Consider the following 18161-nt stretch of genomic DNA (forward strand, 5'->3'; position numbering starts at 1 on the left):
GGAATCCAGGATTAATATTTCCAGTGAAGTTTGTTTCAAAGCAGCCCTTGGGAGGAACTTTTGTTTTCAGCGGGGCTGTGCTCAGGGATCCACACTGTTCCAGACAGGGCACCTGAAGGAAGGGGTGCCTGCTGGGGCAGACACCGGGGAATGGCTGCCCATGAGCATCTGTGGAAGAGCCACAATGGCTTGATAATTCAAACATCTCTCCACTTCTTCCTTGGCTCCAGGAGACAAGGCAGAGCGCTGGTGAGAAGGCGCTGGAGGTGGGATGTGTCCGGGAAGGGCAGAGAGCAGAAGGCTGCAGACTGGAAACAGGACAGAGGTTACTGCACTCATGGTGAATACTCCTAGAAAGCCTGGCCCTCCCCGGAGGGTGTGTCCTCAAGGCCAGAGGATGGGAATCCTATTCCCTCTGCCTTTTCCCCTTTAACCACACTTCCGCGTGTAACTTGAGACAAGCAGGGGAAGAAAAAAGAGGAAGGAAAAAAAAAGAAAAAGGGAAAAGTAGCGCAGTTATTCCCGCCTCTGCCTCCTCCTCCCTCTCCTCCCCGGCCAGCCAGGAGCCACGTCACCGTCACCCAGCACTGGCTTCGGGACTGCTCAGCCTGGAGAGCTCTCCGGGAGATAAACTCCAACTTTCAGCCCAAAGCAGAGAGAGGAAGGCCCCAGGCTGGGAGAGGGAGAATCCACCTCGGTGGAAAAGAAAACAAGGGAGACATCCAGCCTGGCAGGGGAAAGGCATCTGCAGCCACGGGAGAGGGGAGACTGAACTTTGCGCTGCAGGAAGGAAGGGCTCTGTGCTCAGGGAAAAAGGAAAGTTGAACTGAAGGAGACAGTTCATTCAGTCAAGGCTCGGTGGAGAAAAACTCCCCACGCTTACCCTCCCTGCCTGCAGAAAGAGCCCCACTCCCTTCACCCCAGAGGAGTCCCCCCGGCACCATGAACATCTTCCGCATCCTGGGGGATGTCTCCCACTTGCTGGCCATCATTATTCTGCTGCTGAAGATCGTGAAGTCCAAGTCTTGTGCTGGTGAGTGCTCCCATGTCCCAGGGAAGGAGGGTGGCCCTCCTTGGAGGGCAGTTCGGTGAAGGGTACAACAAAGAGGGAGCTGGAAAGGCCAGTGATAGCTCATGGGAACTGGCTGCCCTCCCCCGTGGCCTCTTTGAGGGAAGTCATCCTCTTCCTCTGGGAGGTCTCCCTGCCGGGAGAGGGCTGTGTTGGGAAGGATGTGATGTGGCAAGGTGCACAGCCTCAGCCAGGTGCCGGTCTCAGGGTGGTGAAGTGAAGGACAGAGTGGCAAGGCTGGAAGGAGGTGGAAAATGAGAACAAGAGGTTGCGGTGGCACCAACCTGGAGAGAAGACTGCTTTAGGTTGGAGGTTCTGCCAGGGATGGACAGGTGCCAGAAGCTGCCCCATCCCAGGGTAAGGAAATCAGGACAGCAGCTTCCTGCAGGAGTTTTGCTCACAGTTCCCTCCTCATGAGATGTTGGGGCTGGCTGCTGGGGCTGTGGCCATTATCACAGGTACCAAAGTGCGTGGGCCTGACTGGTGCATCTCTCTGCCAGCAGTGGCCAAGTTCCATCAGTGCCCTGGGGCTGGTCCTGCAGCTCTTCCCTCCTGTGGCAGATGTCACATCACACAGTCCCTGCTGAGGTGGGCAGGCAAAAGGGGGAAGGGAGGGAAGAGAAAGGCCTTTGGAAGACAGCAAGGACTGAACAGGCCGAAGTGGTGAACATGCCCAGTGAGCACCAGCTCCTGCAGGCAGCGCTCAGGGACACCAACAGGAACCTGCCCATTTACTTGGGACACTCTGGCCGCTCTAGGGTAGAGCTACCTCAGCACCCACACACCAGTCCTGGCTCACAAAACAACACACTTACATACAAATGCTTCCAAAGGAGGTGTAAGGGGAAACCACCATCCCACAGACCCTTCCCCTCATCTGCTTTACTTTCCTTTCATCTCCCTGCCACACAGGAATCTCTGGGAAGAGTCAGATACTTTTTGCCCTCGTCTTCACAACCCGCTACCTGGACCTGTTCACGAATTTCATCTCTGTCTACAACACTGTGATGAAGGTAAGGAGAGGGCAGTGCAGCAGGAGAGGTTCTCCTCAGCTCGCTGTGGTTTCTTGGGGAGGTGAGGGTACACACTCACTGAGTTTTTCAGCCAGGAAGGGTGGATAAATATGCTTCCTTTGGTGCCACTGTCCCTCCACTGACCAAATCCCCCCTTGCCACAGTCAGTAAGTGAGCTGAGCCATATTTAGTACCATTAAAACTGGAGTAAGATGTCATGAACCAAGCCTGGGTGTCCTTGTACAGCACGAGCATTAACATAAAGCTGCCACCTAGCCAACCTCTTCAAGGAGTGCACCAGAGTGCACACGATCAATCATGCCATGATTCTCATGGCATGGCAAACTTCACCTGACCACTGGAATATCTCCAGCAGAAGTCAATCTGTAAGGCAACACAGGCAAAGCATTCACCACTATCTTGACTTTTGGGAAAGCCAGGCTTTCTTTAAGCATGCAAAGTGCAATTGCAGGTAAGGTCTTGCCATCTCCCTTATCTCCCACAGGTCATTTTTTTGATTTGTGCCTACGTCACCGTGTACATGATCTACGTGAAGTTCCGGAAAACATTTGACAGCGAGAACGACTCCTTTCGCCTCGAGTTCCTGCTGGTCCCTGTCACAGGCCTGTCATTTCTGGAGAACCACAGCTTCACCCCCTTGGAGGTAAGGAAAAGCTGTGGCAGGAAAAAGGAAGGGAAGCAGCAGTAGCCTGACACCAGGCAGCAGAGTGAGCAGCATGTTGAATAGCTGAGATTTTTAACAGCAAAAGCAGGCAGGAAAGGCAAAGTTGGCAGGCCTTGAAGACAGTACCATCTATAGAACAGCTCGGCGCTGTCTCCTCTTACTCCCAGCACAGCGAGCTCATTTTCCCCAACTTCAGCAGCACTCCTCATTCCCCTCAGACATCAGTGATCTGCCAAAGGAAAAGCTTTGGGTCTTAACACATGCTAACCAGCACTGACTCCCCACTGCCTTCATTTTGCACCTCACAGATACTCTGGACCTTCTCCATCTACCTGGAGTCTGTGGCTATCCTTCCTCAGCTCTTCATGATCAGCAAGACAGGGGAAGCGGAGACCATCACGACACACTACCTTTTCTTCCTGGGCCTCTACCGTGCTCTCTACATTGCCAACTGGGTCTGGCGCTACCATACAGAGAATTTCTATGACCAGATTGCTGTTGTTTCTGGGGTGGTACAAACCATCTTCTACTGTGACTTCTTCTATCTCTACGTCACCAAAGGTACGTAAGCATGTTGCTATAATACTGAAAAGTTCATTCAACGTTCTTGCAGTATAGGTGGAGCTTAAGCTTGCCATGTTAATCCTCGCATTACTTTATTTTTTGCTGTTTGTGATGCATATTGTGCACCTAAAGTCCAGTTTAAAAAACATATCTATTGATAGAGAGCGGGCATCGCTGCTCGCAAGGCTCCGGATGTGTGTGTGAAACACAGTAAGAATTAAACCAGAGTTAAGCCTGGTTTAACCTCACCTCAGGAATTTAACAACTGAGGTACATTCAATTCTACATGTATTTTGAAGGATTATGAATCACCAAAAAAAACCAACAAAAAACACCCAACCAAAAAAAACTTTGAGGGGGAAAAAATAGCTGCAGGCAGACAATGTACCTGAGAAAGCAACTGCAGACATATGGAGATATTATTAAACCTTCTCTTCCTTTGATCAAGAAGATCAAGTTCTTGATTGTCAAGAACTGATTCTGTAGGAAGATGGGCATCTGCATAGGCAAGACACTCCTGTCATCCAAAATCAGATGCCCTTCCCATTTCAGTGCCATGCTTTGGTAAATGGCTACCAGAGCTTAAAATTGCACCAAGGGCATAAATCCTGACAGAACACACTGTGGCTTGCCGAGGCTGAAGGGCACTTTAAAACACCTTTCTGTTGAGGAGGATGGAATTAGATGGAATTAGCCAAGTGGACAGCTATTTTCCTCCTTCTTCACTTTCCCCAACAAGTCTGCCAAAAGCAGTGATGACGGCCCACATTTGAAGTTTCAAGGGATGGATTTTTGGTAGCTTCATGCAATACACCTGCTGATAGAGAGGTGACAGGAGCACTGAGCAGGTGGCTGGCCTTGGCAGATTAAGACTTCCTTCTGTCATTAAATATTTTTGTAGCCAGAAAAATACTTTCTAAAACTGCCATCAAGGTGCTCCACATCAATTCCTTTTTTTCCTTTTCTAAACTAATTCCCATTTTAGCTCCGCTCAATTCATGTGTCCTGTGTCCTTCTGTATTTTGTGAGAAATCCATACCCTTTGTAGTTGTGATGGTGGAACAAAAGGAGGAAAAAACACAACTGCTGGCTTCCAATCTCACACTGCTAGTGACAGAGCTGCAAAATTTAGATGATACAGGAGGCAGAAAAAAAAACATTTGTAGATGGAACATCACAGCAGGAAGAGAAATGCTTTTTTTTCTCTTTTCTTTTACACAAACGTTCTGGATCACGGGAGGGAAATGGTGTCTGAAGACATGCAAATACTTTGCAATCATTTATGAGAGCCAGCAATATTATAGCAGGTTGCATCTCTTATGTTCTTTCAAAAAACCAAACTTTTCAAAACATTTCTAACACTGAAGAGCTCAGAAAAAAGGGCAGCGATGCTGAAAAAAGAAAGCAAAAATGTGTTATATAAAGAAATGGATTTAATAAGACTTCTGAGTCTATACCAGAGCCACTGCAAAGGGATTTTTATAGAATGCTACTTCTTTTTATCTTGTTTTCAAAACTGGATGAGCTTCCTTCTGTTTAACACATGGACATGAAAGATATCCTGAGGAACCTTTCAGCTCCCCAAAACTTGTATTTCACAGAGTGGCCAGGGGTGTGGGAAGTCAGGACGGAGGAGGAAAAATCATCTAATCCATGCCCCTGCTCACATTTTTCAAGGTCTTGTCCAGTAAGGTTTTGACTGTCTCCAGGGTGAAGCCTCTCTGGGCAATCTATGCCACTTTTTGACCATCCTCACTATAAAATATTACTTTCAGATGTTTTAAGTGGAATTTCCCATTGACCCTTGCCCTGTCACTGGGCACCACCCAGTAGAGTCTGTGTCTGTCTCCATTCCTCCCATCCAGCACTTGTGCACATGGGTAAGGTGCCCCTCAGCCTTCTCAACACTGAACAGTTTTCAGCTCGCAGGCTGTGCTCCTACATCAAGATGCTGTTCTGGTCCTTGACTCCTCATCCCTTGTTCTGAGAGCCCAGAGCTGAGCCCAGCTCAGCCTCGCATGGTTGAGTGGAGAGGAAGAACTCCCTGCTCACCCTGCTGGCAATGCAGCTCCAGATGCTGCTTGCTTTATCACGAGGGCACACTGATGGCTTGTGCTCAATCTGGTGTCCACCAGCACACCCAAAGCCTTTCCTGCCAAGCCACTTTCCAGCTGGACTGCCCCCAGCCCATACTGGTGCCTGGGGTTGTTCCACCCCAGGGCAGGATGTGCATTCAGCTTTGTTGACCTTCACAAGGCTTCCGTTTCTCCAGCCTGGCACGGTCCCTCAGGCCTCGCCCGGTCCGTCTGGCCCTCCCGCGTGGTGCATCCTCAGCACATTGGAGCCCTTCCCTTTGGCACCCACCAGACACAGGCCCCGGGGCCCACGCTGGTTCCAGCCCATCCCAGGCACCACTGACCACTGCACATCCAGTACAGTCCCTGCTCCGGCCACGCCACCTAAGCCCATGGGCCTGTGGCATTTCCCAGAGGCATCCCTGCCATCCCAAGGCTCAGCTCAGATGGGCCAGGAGGGGCTCAGCAGGGCTCCGGCCACAGACATTGATTCAGGCCATGCTCTGTATCAGGAGGGGAAAGCACTAGGAATAGCACATCATCAAGAAAATTAAGATGGTCCACCCATGAGAACAAGCATGGAAGACAAACTTAAGAACCTTCTCCTTTAGCATAAAGGATAAATAGGTTGTGCTTTCCCCTCTTAGCAGCGTTTCAGTGTGCAAATCTGGCACCCAACTATCTAGCACTCTAAATTGCAAGTTATAAAACTATTGAAACAATAGAACAGTTGAATTCCACTAAATTTATTCATTACTTTCTCTTTGCAGTCCTGAAAGGAAAGAAGCTAAGTCTTCCCATGCCTGTTTGAAGACAGCCCACAGGCAGCGCAAGAAACTCCAAAGTTGAAGCTCTTAAAGATCACAGCTTTCCTTCCCTGGCCCTTTTAGACTAAGGATGGCTCAGCCGAGTTTCAACCTAGTGCCAGGAAGACAAGGCTTGGAAAACTGAAATGCTTTTCATCCATCAGACTCTTCCCTTCCATTTTTTTTTTTTTTCTCACTTGAATTTGGTGCTAGTGCTGGCCAATACTGAAGTAGTGCAATTTCTTCTCTCCCAGATCTTCCCAGCATCTGTATCCGAAACACACCTCCACCCTTACCCCGAGGCAGCACAAGGGAAACTGTCACTCCCTTTAGTTCTTCAGCAAGTGTCCACGGTAAAGGGAACATGTACTAATAAAGTCTGTTAACTTAACTGACCCATTTCACAGGTGGCCACGTCTGACACAGCAGATGCTACGAACTGTTTAACTCTCTATGAACTAACACCCTCTTGGATGTTAATTCTGCCTGACCCTCTCTCTATTCAGGCCCCGTAACATTCAAGAAAAACACAGCCTTTGAATAACATGAATCTTCTAATTGCACAAGTATTCAAACATCCCCCCCGCTCACTTATTTTCAGTTTCCTTGTGTTCTACAAACAGGGACGATTTCAATTAAAATTCAGTGGGTTGCCAAGAAGTGTTTCCATCTCCTTGAATTTAAAAACTGGGAAGAACAGGGGCAAAGACAGCTTTATATTCCAAAAATAAAGACAAAGTCCACAATTTATTGACAACAGTGTTTTTATTTTATACCTACAAAAGAAAACAAGATGGTATCAAAAGGACAATTTACAAACTAAGAATAGTAACATAGCTCTTAGTATCCTGTGCCTGAACACCACAGATCTATGAATCTCTCAATTCAAGTCTTCGTTAATACAACAGGAATGTGTTCAGAGACCAGCAGGTGTGTGAAACAAGATGCTGATCCCACACAAAGCTAGTAACCCTTCAATTGTTCAGAGAAATCCAAACAGTAAATTGCTTCAGGAAGCGGGAGGGGAGGAGACACCCAGCTCAGATATCTGACACTCCCACAAACTTTTTACAGATTGAAAACAACGCAAACAACACTAGAGGCTAATGCTTTATCAACAAGGGCCCTCCAGCTGGTACATGGAGCAGAGCAGAGAGCACCAGGTGGGACAGGGGCAGCACATGCCATGGTGCATTCAGAGGTCTGGCTGACACTCTGAACTGAACTGAGACCCTGGACTTCAGCTGACCTCAATGACAATAAAGCACTGCAGGACTTGGCATTGATGTTTAAACATACCCAAGTCACCTTCAAAAGTGAAAGCTGTAACAAGACTGTAAGGCAGCTTTGGCAGTCCAGAGACCCTTTTTAAAGACAGTCAGTAAGATGTCCTACTCCTACACCCCTCAAAAGCATTTCTGCATTCTACTCTCAAATTTAAAACAAATTAAAAAAAAGCTCTACATTTGCTTGTGAGGGAGGCCAAAGACCTATCAGTCAGTGCCTGGATAAAGAAAATGCTTCTGGCTTTCTCTTAACACAAGCAATGGAACTTCCTGCCCATGCACTGGAAATATAAAATGGAAACAGGGAACTGAGGTTCTGGAAGGAATCTCCCTTCTTCCTGTCAGCAACCTACCTGTGAACTGCACAAGAAAAAAAAAAAAAAAAGAAAGAAAAAAGCACATCCATCCCCCAAAATTTTACTCTGGGAAGAAATTAAATTTTAAAAGAAATAATTTCTGTAAAAGCAAGCTCTTTTCCAGGGCTATAAGAAGTTCCACTCTGCTACAGAAGGAGTGGGCTGCCTTGTTCATCCATATGCAACAACGCCAACAGAAAAAACCACCAACCCCCCTGCACTCTCCTAATGCAAAGAGTGTGCCTCAAACCAGGAGATGAATCCATCCTTTTGTCATCTTATCAGACCAAGAGCAGCCAACTCCTGTTATCATCTACTGTCTCTGAACCGTCTGGTATTAGAAATAACAAGTTAACAACATGCTTTACTAAAGGGGGAACCCCCCCCTCACACCCACCTTAGCCTGTAAAATAAACAAGTTTTATTTACGTATGTACTAAAATTTCACTCTTCTCTAACGTTTTCTAAAATACTACCTACCTGCAAGAGCTCAGCTCAAAGGGACCAATGGAGCAGGGAAATGCACTCAAAAGCCAGAGAAAGCAATAGTCAGTGCAAGGTACAGAAGAAACAAAGCTTCAGAATCAAGATACACTAACCAGCTCACCCCTTACCTCATGAAAAGGAGACCCCAGGCAATCTCCTCCTGCCTTCCTCCCCCCTGCCCTCCCCCCAGCCCACCCTATTCAAACCTTTAAATTTAAAGTGTGGAAAACTCTGTCACATTTTATCGAGCTAAGCGGCATTCAGAACATTCCCCAAGGCAAAAGGGGGTTTGTTTGTGAAGGACAGACAAACAAGATAACACTGTTCATCATTTCAGTTCTACGTAATTTCTGGGCTGTCAAGGAAGACTTCTTTCAATAAAGCAAACAAATTTGAAGCAGTAACCAATTTAATGATAATCAGGCTCCACGCATTTGCGATGCTGCAATTTAACAATCATAGGGAAAGAACTTATTTAGCTGAATATTTCAGCAGTGGTACCCACAGAAACTATCTGGATTTCAGGTAGTGAATGCAAGAGAGGTTTGGTCTCTAACACGAGGTTTTTAAACCAAAACTCCCTACTGCAGGCTGTTGCAGGTAACAGAAAATGGGGCTTCCACCACTTCAGAAATCACCAACAATATATCCAAGGCTTTGCTCTGAACACCACGCAGCTCAGACAAATGAACGGAGTTTTCCTACAGAAAGTCACCTACAGTAAGATTACGAGCAGTAATAGTGAGCTATCAAAAAAAAAAAATTAAGATTCGGAGAAGTGAGAATTGCTCCCTTGCATTTATATTTTAAGTGAAGTGCTTTTTGGCTCTCCGAGAGTTTCCCATCTCTCTTTATACTTCCTGAAATTAAGTTAACGTGTTACAGAATAGAAACTTCTTTCCCTCAAAAGCAAATTTTCACACAAACCTTAGACACCAAGATGATCCAGCTGGGACCTATCTGCCTTATACCCTTTTCTTTTAGAAAAAATAATATTTCCAAATTCCTCAACATGCAAGACAAAAATAATAAATTTTCCAGTCAACTATACATATATCTTTAAAAAAAAAAAAAGAAAAAAGAAAAAAAAGAGGATAGGGTCATTAATGTGGACTGGGAGCCTTTTTTGATGGGCTCAAGGGATTTGGATAGTGAACTCTAAGTCTAACCTGCATGAGAGACATCACAATGGGAAAGAAGAGAAAGAAAAGGTTCCTTTAAATGCAAGGTCTACACTGGTCACCAGCAAGTGGGCTCATTTGCGGGAGGGGGGCGGGGGCGGGGGAGGGGGCGGGTACTGGTAGGTGGCAGTCTGTCCCATATAGCCCATCACGTTAGTGGCAGGGGGCTGTGGAAACTGTTGTGACATGAGCGGCTGTGGCTGCTGGCCCGAGCGCCCCACCATCCCTGCATACTGCTGTTGGGTAGTGCTCTGTGAGGTTCTCCCAGCTGTGGCAGCTGTGGTGCTGGCACCATAGCCACTAGCACTGTACTCTGCAGTGCCATAGCCACTCGTGCCATAGGCAGCTGCTCCATAGCTCCCTTGAGTGTAACCATACTGGCTCTGTGCTGCCCCAAAAGCAGAATTTGGGCTCCCGTAGGCACTGCCATAGGTCTTGTTGGCTCCGTTGGCATAACTTTCACCACGCTCACGGTCTCTGAAGCCACCTGAGTCTCTCCGGCCCTCTTTCACTCCCCGGAGCCTCCTGTCACACTCTTCCTGGTACATCAGGTTAGGGTTGTTTACTGAACTGCTCGTTCGGTAACGAGAACGACCTCCTGGCGATGGATACATTAAGATTTAGAACCATGAACAAGTCTTAAACAATGATCTGGTACACTTATGCCACCCTTTCTCCCCCTCCTACATCCACAATTTTGCTCCCAAGGAGCACTTTCTTCTGACTGACTGTAACTTCTCTGCACAGCTGTGCATATGCCTCTTCATTTTGTTTAAGGTGTAAACGTGAAGTTCAAGCAAGGGTTCTTTACGTATGTGCTTGGAGACAAAGAAATGGAAGAAATTCAGGACTAATTCGGAAGGAAACTTCTTATTCCTTCAGGGAATGGGAAGAAGAAGTGTGTCAGCTCCTGAAATTCAGTGTATCCCTTCACTGATTTCAATTTTGCACATACACCTTGTTGCCTGTTCTTAGGTGGAGCTGTGACGAAGTAATTACTGCACGCAAAATCAGCTCCCTGAGGACCTTGAGGAAAAACAAAATTCTACAGCTAAGGTAAAATAGGGGACTGCTTCTCTCTTGGGACAGAAGTACTACGTCTACATTAAGTGTTGGGACCTCAAGTATAGAACAGCTTTATGACTAATGTGTTATCTTATATCTGTTACTTACAACTTCCCTACCCTCTCTTTAACACTCCCTCCCTCAAAATGGGGAATGCATCCTCTGTGTAACCCTTCTCCCTTGTGCCTTTACCTCCACCACCACCTCCTCCTCCTCTGTGGTCCACAAGCTGCATCAGCTTTGGATTGATGGCTTGATTGGCTTCTTCCAAGACTTTGATAAGCTCCCTGGCTTGTTTCAGGTTTCCTGGTGTGAAGAAGGTGTAGGCAGTACCTTTGTTGGTACTACGTGCGGTACGGCCAATACGGTGCACGTAATCTTCGGAGCTGTTCGGATAGTCGTAGTTTATCACAAATTTAACATCTTCCACGTCTTGTGAAGTGCCCAGGAGCGAAGCACAGTGAAAGGGTGGGGTTGAGGAAAGGGGAGAAGAAGAGAAGACGTGCCAACGAAAGGTGGGGAGCACGAATGCAGGTGACAGTAATAAGAAAAAAAAATACAAAGTTAGTAATTGCACAGAATAAATACAAGACAGACTCATCCCAAAAGAGTAGAAGACTGAAATTCAAGATCATTAGGAACAAAGGTCAATGTCCTGAAAAAGAATGGCAATTTTAAGCAGCTTTGCCCTGCACTCAAAGTCATCCTCCCCGGAATGCATTTCTCTGTCTTCCTGTGTCAAAGACACTGATATTTGTGAATAAGTTAATTGAATTTCATACTTTTTTAACACAATCTGTAAAGTGAAAATGTCACCATCAGACAGAGCAAACTGGGGTGGAGGAAGGGCAGAACTGCCATGGTAAAGCTTTTACTCTGTTGGGAGAAGTCTAACAAAAAATAACAGTAATGAAATCACTTACCTTCCACTCGGTAACATGAAATAAAAGGCAATCTTAAAAATATTTACTTTTACAGTACTAATAAAATATAATGAACTAATTCCCCTAGCCTAAAGCTTTAGGCATTCAAATTACATTAGTTTTATTCAGCCAACTCATTAAAAATTTTTCAGACCTAAAAGTATCTTAACTCAGCTTTGTAGTTATCACTAGAATGCATTGCACTAACATTTCTGTGTTGTTCTGTCCAGTTCTGGCAAACCTGTGTAATTTAGACAATCCTGAATTCCATAAGCAATTCCCTACTTCCAGTGTCAGATGGAAGCAGGAAATAAAATTACCAAAATGGCTTTGTAGGCAAAAACAGTTTTAAAATTTAAGGGATAGGCATTGTGTTTTCTAAGACAAGACAAGACTTTGTAAACTTACGGGACAGAAACTAAGTAAATGTTAGCGCAACGCTTCAGCGAAAGCACCTTAAGTACCAAAAGCACCTACTTGCTATATTATACAGTATTTCCAAATGCATCATTATACAGTAAGTACCCTAACAGTAACAGCTCATAAAAAAAAATATTTTAAATCTGCATTTTAACAAGAATATTCTGAAAATATCCAAGATAAAACACAGATTTTTTTGTGATTTCCTTTCCTTTTTTTTTTTTGTTGTTTTTGTTTTAAAGAGAAAAACATTCTCTGTTTGTTACCAGACCGATGCACACTCCCTCCTCCTGTGGGAAACCGCTGCAGCCGATCCCGTCTCTTTGCCTTTTATTTTTGGCGGCCTCCTTTCGAAAACTCCGCCCTCTGACACGGGACCACTGGAGCGCGGGGAGCATGCATCAAGGGTCCGTGGCAGCGAGAAGTCCCCACACACGCTCGCTCTGTGAACTGGCTTAGACGCTTCTCTGTAGCCCCATTTGGTTGTGAAGCGCCGGAGAACCTGGGCTCAGGTAAAAGTTTCAGGTCCTCCAACACTTTTTGTCCCCTATTTGGGGCTCTTAGGGGCAATTGTCAAAAAAAATGAAGATACAAAAATTACATCCAAAGGGTCAGACTGCATCTATTGCCCAGACTGCATCAATTTCAAAGGGGTTGTAGGAAAAATAAAAACATTGAGGGTTGTTGTGACAAGAGGGGGACATTATGTCTGTTTCTTATTACAGCAAAGGGGGGGCTCCTCAGTCTTTGCTGACTCCAAAGTCCTGAATCACACCAAAAAAAGGGAGTGAGAAGGCAGGTTTCACAGGGGGCTGCGCGAGTCTCCAGCTAGGGTCCTTGATGCAACAGTTTTTTTAAAAAGGGGAAGTGAAGTATAGAGAGGAGTACGTGTGACAGATTGCATCTTCATAGCCGGGTTGTAGCTAGACTGACAAGCTCCAGGCTACATGGTCCTCAGCCAGTCCCGTTTTGCACATCCAGTAGCAAGTGACTTGAATTACCAGAGGATACAAGAATGTGCTTTCCTGTCAGAAAGCACAAGGAATTGTGGCTACCAATGCAGACAGAACTGACTTGACTGGGGAGGAGCAGAAAGAATGGGAAGGCAGGAATAGGAAGATGCAAGGATGTTTTCCAAACTAGAAAGTGGTCCTGTTAGAGCACGCAGCACGCTGAAGACCAGAGCGTGTACAAGACTCAGCTTCTCCAGTCTAGCGTGCTCCAAAGTGTTTGTGCACACTCGCAATCCTCCTGCACTTTTAGAAGATAATGTAGCAGGATCAAGAATTGAGACTGTAAATCGTTTTTGACAGCTACCTGGGAAACATTCCCTTTGTCAGACCATCAGAACACTCTATGGCACAGTCTCCAATTATTAAATGGGACAGATATAAACTAGCAAACATGCTAGTCTAGAGAGCTGTTCAGACCATTGTTGTAGGTGTACCCCCACCCCTGCACTGAGAATTATCTGCAGCTGATAACAAAGCTTCTGTTAAACAAAACAAAACAAATTCAATGTCTTCAGTTTAATAGACTAAACAAAAAAAAAGGAAAAAAAAAATAAAAAAAGAAAAAAAAAAAATCAGTGCAGAGAGAGGACCTTACTCCAGGGAATTATCACAAAGAAGTCATTACGGGACTCAGAACTTACCTGAAAGAAGCTTTTTTGAAACCAATGTTCCATTAGGAAGAGGGAAAGCCCTGGTGACTCAGCCAAAAGGCGCGCGCCCCTGTTTTATGTTATTTAGGTAGAAGCCTTCACTTTCCAGGATCTTGGAGGAAGTCGTCCAGAAGTTTGCCAGTTAAGTGACTTATTTTAAGCAGCAAACTCAGGGCCCCAAAACAAGCAGAGATGTTGTTCAGTAACAAGAAACAGACTCTGATACCTTTCCCCCTTAGCTTGGGCGAAGTGGACGATGGGAACTGGGGAGACTGTTTTCTGAAGTGTTATCCAATTGAGTCGTTTTGGGGGAGAGTGTTGGTTTTTGTTGGTTGTTTTTTTGTTGGTTTTTTTTTTTTTTTTGAGGGGGTTGAGGCTGTTTTAAATGTCTAGGCAAGATGCACAAAGAAGCTACCAGCACATAGCAAGCCTGTTTAAAAAATGCTGCTAGAGAAAGCAGCTCTCTTTCATACAAACTGGTTTCAGGCCTCAGTCCCTTCTCCCAACAGGCCCAAGTTCTAACTGCACAGGTCCAGACATGACCCTAGAGGGCAGAGACTGAAGTCCATATAATCACTTCCTGAGGAAGTGCTGGACATTTTTTGAGGGGGGAGGGGAAGGAGGGGTGAAGGTTGTGTGAACAAAGGCTGCAAAGTCTGTCAATGGTCTGCCTGTATTAAAGTGACCATATGATGCACAGCACAGCCACCCTTTCAGGATACAAAGAGAGCTCAGGTAACTGAGCCTTTTAACAAACTAGATTCTCTGAGTTAAATCTCCACCGATTTGCAGTAATTTTGTCTAGAACTTACTACAATGAGACATTGACTCCCAAGTAGTTTATCGTCTACTAAATTCCGGGTGGGCAGAGTATTCAATGTCTGTTATTAAACTCAGAGCACTTCAGCAGCCATCCTCCTCTTCTAGGGTGGGCAGATGCATAAGGACTGTGCTCAGCACACAGTGTTTCACAACAAAAATATGCTTATTATAGAAGGGGGCACAACTGATGCATCCAGACAGATCATTTTCATACCACCAGAACAGAGCTGTGTGATTTTGATTCAATTACGTATCTGGGTAACAAGATGTTAAAGGCCATATATCATCTCAGTGGTCCTGCCTAGAAGGAACACAGAGGAGGAGGGAAGGTTACATGTCAAGAGCAAAGATCTGGAGCAGTGCTTTCTCAGATGTGAATACATCTGCAGGGTAAACATGCATGTACACTGGTGTTGGTATGTTCAAATCTGTGGTGTGTCATACGGGGAGAATATTCACTATTTGCTGTCGAAATGCTCTCCCACAACTTCCTACTTGAACTTTATCTGACACGCTCTGAACTGAGAGCAATCCATCCCTACCATCCAGCAACAAAAGCTGGATTTGGGGAAGAAGTGAGTGAGGTGGAAGGGTTGGGTTGCATAATTGGACATCTCTTCTCCCTCTTGGCGATCGATTGGTCATGCCTAGGCCTTGCTGCAGACCAAAGCCTGTTCATTAGGAGCAGGAAGAGACTTTGAATATGAAAGAAAAAAAAAAGATTAATGTTAAAAAACGTATTTCACATGTGGGGGAAAATCACGCTTTGAATTTTTTTTTAAAGAAACATTTTTCAGTCCAAAGAAGAAAAATATGCAGCAGTAGGCAAGAGTGGTCTATGTGTACAAACCTAGCCCACGAGATGCAACGTCGGTAGCAATGAGGATAGGAGCCTTTCCAGAACGAAATTCTGTAAAACAAAGCATGCTATGAAGTAAGATTTTTCAAGAAGATAAAGTTATCTGAATTTGATTTACATTAAATGCTCCTTTTGCAGAAGCTAGATAAGGTGGGTCAATTCCAGAAACCCCCAAGTCAGGATATAATGCCTCAACGATTTTTCAAAATCCAGCTGCATTAAGCAATTTTTCCACTTTGTTTTATCAAAACAAATCAAAAAAGACACAAGTACTGAAATTAAGAGTACAAAGGCAAGAGAAGTCCCTTTACATGTGTCTATTTGGTTCAGAGATAAAAAAAAAACAAAAACAACAAACCAGAACCAAACAGACCAGAGAAAAACATGTCTAGGTAAATTAGGTACAACAGCCCAAGTTATTCTTCTGTCAGTGACGGACTCACCATTAAGCACCCAATCTCTTTCTGGCTGACTCTTGTCTCCATGGATACACATAGCTGGCCAACTGCCAAACAGAGATGTACATTAGTATAGATAGAAAGTACATACATTAAAGGAAACAGGAAGCTTGAAATATTTTGTTCTCTGGCCTCTAGCTACCCAGCACGTGTACTGTAAACCCGCTACCTATATAAACAACCATTAAAGCCAAATCACATTTGCTATATTGATGCAGTCCCCATCAACATATCAGGATTCTGATAGACTAAAAAAGCTGCACCACTTATAATCTTTCTTGTACTAATGCTCTGATGGAGTGGAATCTTCTGGGAAACAATGACTGAATTCAGCCAAGAAAATAATGGATAAGTTGTTCCCAAGAATACCATCATGAACATTTAAACCTTACTGCTATTGATTACAATTTTTGCTTCCCCCTAGAAAAAAAGTGGAGGGAGAAGCTAATCACCCATCTCTGCGCATCCTTCGAGTGAGATCATCACATCGCCTCTTTGTCTCCACAAAGATGATAGTCTTATTTTCCTTCTCTGCCATGATTTCTTCCATCAGCTGTATCAGTCTAAAACAGACATGAGAGACAAGATGGATAACCACATGTACCAGAATATAGGATCTCTCTCCCGAGGGACAGTGAGGACATACACAGCACACATCCATATATATTAGTCAGTATCACACAGAATTTCTGCTGGTTGTACAAAGGTATGGTCAAAATATACACGACAAATTAGCTAATTACAGGACTGACTTTGTAACACTCAAAGGTTAAATAGCAGTACAAGTACAAGTAAATTCACTATTTAGAATTCCTAGTAGGCTTACAAAGCATTGCAGACTTTGAAGTACAACCAAAGAAAGTGAAATGGTGGGAACTTACTTATGGTCTTTCTCGCTTTCCATGCAAACATCCACTATCTGCAGGATATTGTGGTTGGCACTTAACTCCAGGTTTCCCACATTGATCTGAACATAGTCCTGCAGGAAGTCCTCAGCAAGCTGGCGCACTTCTTTTGGCCAGGTGGCACTCCACATCAGAGTCTGGCGGTCAGGCTAAGGAAAAGGGAAAACAGATTTGTTTACGGTACTAGATTTCAAATAGGAAAATCAAGGAGGCTGTTCTAAAAGGATCACGCACCCTTATCTGGTCAACAATTTTACGAATTTGTGGTTCAAATCCCATGTCCAACATTCTGTCAGCTTCATCCAGCACCAGGTATGTACAGCGACGAAGGTTGGTCTTTCCAGCCTCAAGGAAGTCAATCAAGCGACCTGGTGTAGCAATGCAGATCTCCACACCTTCAGAAGAATAACGAAAAAGAGTAAGGCTCTTCATTTGAATGTCAACTGGTATTTTTAGTCAGAATGAATCACCTTCCAGAGCAAAATTGTTTTAAAAAAAAAGCACCACCCTCATTCGTACCCAAGACTGAGTCACTTCAGTCGAAGCCCTAGTTCCATTTAATATTTTTTCCATTCTGAAATTACTGTTACAGTGCCATTAGAATAATAAATGCAGTACAGAAACGAAAAGGTTACTGCTAAGAACACCTGTGAAGAGCTGTCCAAAAATCAGGAATGAAGAAAGCTTCTACTCAAGCCTGAACCACCTTCATCTAGAATTACACAGTCTAGAGAGGTGTCATTTTCAAACATGAAGTGCTCCTCTTGCCATATAGGTCAAATTACTTTCACTTTTTTTTAATATATAAAGCCAAAGCATGGGTTTTAATACTAAGCAATTATACACCAACAGTGGGAGACAACCATCCTATCAACGTTTGTGAGGATAAGAAGAGAGTTCAGATATTCCTAACTAACTCCAGCCTAGGCAATTTACACATTCCTTAAAATCTGGCTTCCACCTGTCCCAAATTCCCAAATTTTACAGGTGAGTATTTCACTGTCACTGAAATGTCCACAGAAGATTAAGTTTTTGGAAGAAGAGGCATGAAAAAATTTTCTTCTTAAGCAGAATATCTATTTTCCAGAAAGGTGTGCAAAAACCCAGCAAGCTGATCCTCCCAAGGACTCTTCATGAAACCTTGGACTCTTCCACTGAAGATGTTGGTTTTGAATTGAAAAGTACTTGCTTTCTTGAACAGAGATATCACACAGACTTCTACCATGCATGCCTTTACCACACTGCTGCAGTTTGCAGTAAGGATCCTGCAAACTGCAGTGGTAACCTAAATTTTCTGATCTTAAATAGATCTGTATGTGTGTCTGCTTGATAATAATTCTTGCATCTTTTCACATAATTCCACTACATTTTCTATCTGGTGAAGATGAAAGCCATCAGCACATTCCTGTATTTGAAATTACAGATCATTGTAACTACCATGTTACAGTGGTTGTTTACAGGGTACATAGTGCTTAGTGCTTAAGAACAATTAAAAAAAGAACAAGAAACCAAAAACTACCAAAAA

General features: G+C 44.5%; 2 protein-coding genes across 6 annotated transcripts in view; one reads left to right on the forward strand and one right to left on the reverse strand.

Annotated features, from left to right (window-relative positions):
* On the forward strand, positions 1-6958 carry KDELR3 (KDEL endoplasmic reticulum protein retention receptor 3). Its single transcript, XM_023935291.2, has 5 exons — positions 1-1033; positions 1982-2082; positions 2588-2746; positions 3076-3328; positions 6177-6958. Exons 1-5 carry the CDS (start codon positions 943-945, stop codon positions 6215-6217), a joined length of 645 nt encoding a protein of 214 aa, XP_023791059.1. The 5' UTR covers positions 1-942; the 3' UTR covers positions 6218-6958.
* The window catches only part of DDX17 (DEAD-box helicase 17), a 19967-nt gene continuing 8764 nt past the window's right edge, over positions 6959-18161 (reverse strand). For 3 of the 5 annotated variants that reach the window (XM_086887469.1, XM_086887470.1, XM_086887468.1), the window contains exons 7-13: positions 16871-17031; positions 16613-16785; positions 16184-16294; positions 15717-15778; positions 15265-15324; positions 10779-11018; positions 6959-10119 (exon numbers count right to left, since the gene is read on the reverse strand). In XM_086887469.1, the coding sequence (XP_086743595.1) occupies positions 9596-10119; positions 10779-11018; positions 15265-15324; positions 15717-15778; positions 16184-16294; positions 16613-16785; positions 16871-17031 (1331 nt within the window). In that variant the 3' untranslated portion in view covers positions 6959-9595. The remainder of the gene's footprint in view (positions 10120-10778; positions 11019-15264; positions 15325-15716; positions 15779-16183; positions 16295-16612; positions 16786-16870; positions 17032-18161) is intronic. The other 2 variants (XR_015286410.1, XR_015286411.1) reach the window with 1 other exon arrangement.

The sequence above is a fragment of the Cyanistes caeruleus genome, chromosome 4 (genome assembly GCF_971803275.1).
Source record: "Cyanistes caeruleus chromosome 4, bCyaCae1.hap1.1, whole genome shotgun sequence".
Lineage (NCBI taxonomy): Eukaryota > Metazoa > Chordata > Aves > Passeriformes > Paridae > Cyanistes > Cyanistes caeruleus.

What these genes read in the sequence shown, in the direction of transcription:
- KDELR3 (XM_023935291.2), top strand. Translation starts at nt 943, where the DNA reads ATGAACATCTTCCGCATCCTGGGGGATGTCTCCCACTTGCTGGCCATC. An exon ending in GAAGTCCAAGTCTTGTGCTG is followed by an intron (nt 1,034 to 1,981) that starts GTGAGTGCTCCC and finishes CCTGCCACACAG; the next exon opens with GAATCTCTGGGAAGAGTCAG. An exon ending in TCTACAACACTGTGATGAAG is followed by an intron (nt 2,083 to 2,587) that starts GTAAGGAGAGGG and finishes TATCTCCCACAG; the next exon opens with GTCATTTTTTTGATTTGTGC.